This window comes from Phaethon lepturus, unplaced genomic scaffold (assembly GCF_000687285.1).
Source record: "Phaethon lepturus isolate BGI_N335 unplaced genomic scaffold, ASM68728v1 scaffold54530, whole genome shotgun sequence".
Lineage (NCBI taxonomy): Eukaryota > Metazoa > Chordata > Aves > Phaethontiformes > Phaethontidae > Phaethon > Phaethon lepturus.
The window spans coordinates 1396-7900 of NW_010512249.1; the positions used below are offsets into that span (position 1 = coordinate 1396).

General features: G+C 41.6%; 1 protein-coding gene across 1 annotated transcript in view; it reads right to left on the reverse strand.

Annotated features, from left to right (window-relative positions):
* Window positions 1-3032: 3032 nt before the first annotated feature.
* The window catches only part of ITM2A (integral membrane protein 2A), a gene marked incomplete at its 5' end in the record, with an annotated part of 7418 nt that continues 3945 nt past the window's right edge, over window positions 3033-6505 (reverse strand). The window contains one exon of the mRNA XM_010286099.1: window positions 3033-4111. Within this exon, the coding sequence (XP_010284401.1) occupies window positions 4022-4111 (90 nt within the window). The remainder of the gene's footprint in view (window positions 4112-6505) is intronic.

Here is a 6505-nt window from a genome sequence, read left to right on the forward strand (position 1 = left end):
AGCAGTGGGGGAGAAGAACAAATCCCTGACAGAGGATGAGGATTTAAAAGTAGTAAACCAGAATTTTTCTCAGGGAAATTCAGAGCTGATCTCAGCGCCCTAATATTTCTGCTGTCATTCACCATGAACTCTGCTGAGCATGTCTGAGTATTTTGGTAGTTGTCTCTGTGATGCCAAGAACTAATGAAAGCCCACAGAAGCCAGCTCAGTCTTGCTGAAGTCCTAGCAGGCCCTTCATCCCCCGGGCATCTGCATATACACGGTGACGTTTGCTGTGGGTGCGAGGTGAGAGTTTTTCACTACCACACTAAGCATGGCTGAGCCGCAACAGTCCATAGTATAGAGTTGAACTTACTGTGAAAAACCTATCACCCTTAGACAACCAGTTTATCAAGCCTGAGGTGCTAAAGCTCTATTTCATTCCAGGTTGAGGCCCTGGTATGGCTTGCAAAGGTCTCCACGCTGTCCCTGTTTTTTCTTCCCTAGATGTTCACCTCAAGGTATTTACATATGCAAACAACAGTTTAATTCCTATGGATTTGTATAAAGTCAGGCTGGAGGAAACTCTGCAGAAAGTGTCTGTCACACACACCACGAGCAGCGCTACCTTACCAGTCACACTCAGATAGAAAGCTATCAGGCTTCTGCAAAGGTCAACAGCATCTCCTCCAAGTAACAAATTCAAGTTCATTCTTAACTGCAAGTTCTCTTTGATTAGAGTACTTCAACTTGAAATAGACCTCACCTGTCATGTTGGAAGAGGAATCATCCAAAGCACTGCACTGTCAGCTCAACAGTCATAAAGGTATTAAAAACTTACATCTAAATATACTGTGTCAGAAAAATAACATGCAAGCTAGCATGAGGATAACTTGTCAATAAGCAAGTGCACAGATATTGCCAACTGTCCTGTGCACACTGGTTGCTTTTTTCAGTAAACACACTTGTAAACAGAAGCTACTACGGTAAGTAAGTTTGCATTTGCATCTTGGTAATGTTATCCCTTCAGTTACCACACCCACAGTCTTACTCAGATATTTAATAGGGTTTTACACAGTTTAGAGTTGTATTATGAAAGTGTTGTTTATTATAGATAAAAACTAAGCAACATCACTAAATACCACCTAGAGGAAGCTTTCATCAAACCATTCGTAGGTTTAATTTTGGCAAAATACTTGAAAACTGGTATGTTCGAATAAATGCGGCAAGTTCTTATCAGTTACATACACTTTACGCCCAAGCGCTTGCTGACTGTGCCATCTACTGGTGCAGAGGGCTCGTCTGGCTCACATCCCCTCTCCTGCTTCCTACAGACCAGCTGAACACAGGAGATACTCAAACTGAGAGACTGCACTAGAAGACCCCAGGAATACTGGCTGTTTTTATAGAAGCGGCCTTGAAACTGCAGTCCTTTGATCTGAACGCCTGCCCCCAGCATAAAATGATTAGGGCCAGATAATAAGCCTAAGCACACTGCACACATGACCGAAACTTCAGCTGCTTTCTCAGCGCAAGAGCACCAAGCGGGTAAGAACAATCTGTTCCTTTGCATGTGCTGGCTTATTGCCTAGAACATCTAATAAGCTCTTAAGGAACTGATTTAATTTCTTTTAAAATCTTTACCAGACAAAGGTGAGAGAAACTGTTGCGGCCTATCTGGAAGCACGCCTAGCATTCCTGTTAGGTATCTTAAGCCAGCAGGTTAATGGCTTGTCTAGCGAGAGCCATCCGCTACACAGTCGCTCAAAGCTGGAAGGGAAGAATTTCCATTTTTTTGTTTTCAACAAAGAGAAACCTCAGTGCTGCAAGCAGATGCTTCTTGCTCTCTGCAACTAACACATTTCCAAACCCTTCCACTCAAGGCTACCAAAACACATGAGACAGCCAACCCACCCTCGTTATCCTCTCAGATAATCCGGAGGAGGCAATCACAACAACAGTAACTTGCTCAAGCACATAGCACGTCTGTAGCAGAAACTTGTCAGTGCAGCTACTTCCCCCAGTAACACATACCCATTTCAATAAAGCATACCTGACTGTCGGTGACAATGAGAGCTTTCTACAGCATTCTATCTCAGTAACATAAGTACATAATGAAATACTCTCCTACACTTACTATTTTAGAGCCAAGGAGACCAAAGCTATGGTTTTGGGGCATGTTCTCACCATTGCATCACCACATACCTCAGGAGCAGAGCCTGTGTTATTTTCCACGACAAGGCAGCAGAACCTACTGCCCAGGCTGAGCTCCACTCCTTTCCTCTGCAGTTTCATAAACAATGACCCAGAGCAGCTACTCCTATAGTCACTTCTCACTCCCTAGCTCCTAGTGCAGAAAGCCTGCTTACTGTTTTACTTCCAGCTGTGTAATCCAAAGTTACTAGGAAAGCTAGAAGGGTTCAGTACACACGTTAGCTCTCTGAGCAACCAGTCACAGAAATTTTACCGCAGTGCTCTCACAGCTCTGACCTTAAAGCCCAGCAAAGCTCACGGGTAAATGCTGAAACGTGGTACAATAAGCTGTTGATGAACCTTCTACTGTCTTGGCCTATTATGATAGGCTAAAAAAGGCTTCTCATTAACACTGCCATAAATATACTAAAACAAGCATACCTTTAATCACCAGCCTCACCAACACCTGTAATTCACCCATTTGAATACTGAATGCATCCTTCCTTCGCTATGCCACAACCGACAGTTACTGCCTGCACGCCAGGAACTGCGCTCAATGGATTCAGTTTACAGCACCAAACGTCACTGAGAATTGCCTGCTGGGGCATCAAGTTTGAAGCAAGATGTCGTCTTCTTCCCTCTGTTCCCCAAGTTCGTTTTGCACCACAAAGCATTTCCACAGCAACAGGAAGAGGAAATTCAGCTTCACAAGCTGAAAAAGAGGCGAGGGTAAGCAGGGTAAGAGAGAAGAGCACTGCATGCTGCCCCAGGCCCATAGCCATCACTTCCTCCACGTGGGCCACACACCAGTGCACTGCACTCTTGCCTCTGAGCGCCAGGAAGTCACACAAACGCCGAAGTTTTAGAGAAACATTTATTATAGGGTTGCAGAATTTATGCCAATATAAAGTCCCTTAATAAAACTCTCGAGTTCATCAACTGCAGAACACTAACTCTTCATTATCTTTATACTGCAGCTTTCAAAAAGAGGAATAATGCTCTAACTGCAGTAGTAATGCTACTTGCTCATAAAAAGTTGATCTAAAAAGTTTATATAAGCCAGAGTAGTTTAAGTTTACAACTACAGTCACATTCACAAGTGAGCTATACCAGAACAGATTCTTGAAATATGAAGTTACAGCATAAACCAATTCATAACCAAAAATACTGACAAGCTTTAAGAACAACTCTATCTGAACCTAACAACTAAATACCACAAAACCAAACAAAGGTAGAAGAATTAAACGTAAGCTCAGGGAAGGTTCCAAATATACATACGAATTCAATACAGTAATTGCACAAAATGAAAGAGGGTAGTGTTAGAGGTTTATGATCACTGAGGTTGGATTTTACATGCTTCACACATGGTAATCAAAATAAACCTTTAATGATGAGCATCAGAAGGTTTTTTAGCCAGGATATGGAATGCAGAGCTATTCTACAGAACTACACGTGATGTGCAAACCACAGATTAATAATATTAATCATTCTGTGAAAGTTAAGGTGAACAGAATTTGCTCCAGCCAAGCAACTGGTTAACATTTTTTATATATATATATATTTCTGCCATTCCCAGATTACACTAAACCAAACACATTCAACAGATAAACTGATATTAACCTTCTAAAAAAACCTTACTCAAATTTAAGTTTTACATGAGACAACTAAAGAGTTATAACAAGGATCAAAGAAAGCTGAAATGGTGACTTTGTCTTTTGAAATACAAGCAATACACAGAAAATGCATAAGGCTTTTGATTATCACTGCACATTTTAATTTAAGAAGTCGACGTCTAATGCTCAGACTTCTCAATGAAGGTGTGAACTAGTCACCTCCCATCCAAGACCTTTCACTGCTGACAGATCTTTGTTTCAACAACGAAAGAGTTTTCAAAGTGCCTGATTGAATGACACTTCTCCACTGAACGTTTCTGCAGACCTGGGGACAAGAGAAGATGAGAGCTTAAGTAAAGCGGATCTGGAACCCAGCAGTTTACAAGTTTTGTATCTTTATGAAGAGCAGCGAGACACAATCATTCAGTACATAGTGTTTCTACAGCCATGAATTGCCACCAGAACTTGAGAGCATTTTCAGAATGGTTAACAACAAAAGACGGGCCCACATACAACTCAGGGGACAAAGCAATCAAGCTTTTTTTTTCCTAGTATCCCTGCCATCATTCTAGTGACAGAAGAGAAATGCCAAACAGATCATTTTTGTCAAAGTTTCTATTAGCCCCTCCTAACCACAAAGAAAAGGAAAAGCAAAGCAGATTGAAATTACAGGAAAAGTTTAAAAACTTTGGAAAGGGTGCAGAAAAAAAAATCCCTAGCTCTTTATCAGCGCTTCCCCCCACCCAGTATGTATTAACACAGAGTATGCTTCTATAGAGCGGTCTTCACATTGATAGGAGCCCTGTGAGGACTTACCACTCAGCTCATGATCTTACTGAAGTTTTTCCTAATGCTATTAAAGTGATTTTCTCTATTTTGTGACATGCCAGCATTGGATCTGACAGCAGCAGTTCACCTGTATCATTTGTGAATCTTTGCTAGGCGACAATATAGCAGTCCTGCCAGAAATAAGATGCTCAACTAAAGCACTTCAACATATAGCAACTGGACAAGAAAGATTTGTAGCTCGTTTAATAAGCAGAGGATGCTCAGAGTAAGTAAAAAGCAGCTATCCATCGAAGTCTAGAAGCACTAGCGCTTAAGCCAAACCCAGCAGGGCACTATAAACTTTTAAAATATAGGCTGTCCTTCAATTCTTCTCTATCTGAATGCCTGTACAAGCTAAGAAGTTTCCAATGGCTATCTAACTGGGTACATAACTGAATAGTCAGGATAACCGGTCTGGTTTCTCGCATGCCTTCAGTTACAACTCCAGGGAACTACCGCAGAACTTGAGGTCAGTTTGATCTGATGAGCCCATCAACTCTACAAAAATCCGAGAGCCAAGGCAGCACCAGCTAAACGAGAAGACTTCTCCACAGAAGTTACAAGAGTTTATCCATTTTGGTCTAATTATTTACATGTGCATGGCTTGTACATACTAGAAGAAAGGTGTTCTAGAAATTTGATCTGGAAGGTAAGACAAGCCCTGTCCCTGAACAACTTTTTCCTCAGCAGAGCAGCAGTCTTCCATTTGGCTAGAATTCCTGCCCCCCTCTCCACCCAAAGGCAAACAAGGTTACTTACAGAACAGAAACCATACCAAGGAACATTATTCATTTACTAGAACCTTTTTGTGCAAGTATTCTGTAGAAGTCTCTTACCATGCAGCAAAGATGTCAACAACATGCTACAGCAAGATCATTTAACACCATAACCACTCTTCACAGTATTGTCTGTAGACTACAGTCTTTCAGTCACAGTAGCAGTCAATTTAGACTTGTTGACAAAAGCATCTTCACAACAGCTAAGAGACACATGCCTCTCCCTCCCATAAAGGCAGTATTTACTGTTTCTTCACGTGCCCTACAGAGTTAGCTGTGCAGGACCAGTTTTAGGTCCCACATCCAGGGCCTTCCATCTAGTAACAGGCTATAGTCTCTAGCAAAAAGCAGATGTGACTCCTGATGCTGCAAGCTGTAACTGAGGAAACTCTAAGCTTGGCAGGAAAACCAGAGCAGAGAGTTCTGACAAATGAACCATTTGCATTCTTAAAGGCTGTAACTGACAAAGGATTAGTTTGCTACGTGTTTGGTGAAAGCAGCTAACGATGAAATGCTTTGGGAGCTATAGCTCATAGCATCAGGTTTCTGTATTCCAGGCCTCCTTCCAGCATGTCAAGCCACCGCCACCTCAAATTCAATCCTCTTCACAGAATGGTAGGGGGTTGGTGTGAGGAGACAAGCAATAAAGAAACAGAGCTAGTTCCTATGAAGTCTTCTTCCTCTTTTAGAAAGGAAGTCTGGAATGTCCACACCTAGTTGGTTTTGTGTGTGTGTCCCCCCCTTCCTCCCACAGGAAGTGAACCAGAAGATAATGCTTTTGCTTGGTGCTCCTGCAACTCAGTTTTAGATAGGACAATGACAGACTAAGCTGCACCTAGAGAGACTCACATTATCAACCAAAAGATGGAACAGAAATAGACTTAAGATCAAGTTTTGTTTGGGCATGTAACCTCTAACTCCATAACTGAAACTCTCTCACCATGTTCGAATGAAACTTCTGATACATACCTGAAAGCAGGGAAATACCCATCAATTCTATGAGTAGTCTCAGCTCATGTTGAACACTCACAGATTTCCAGGTATAAAAACTCGAAAGGTTTTTATATTTATTTTATTATAACTATAAATGGTTTATATTTATTTATCCTTTCCCTA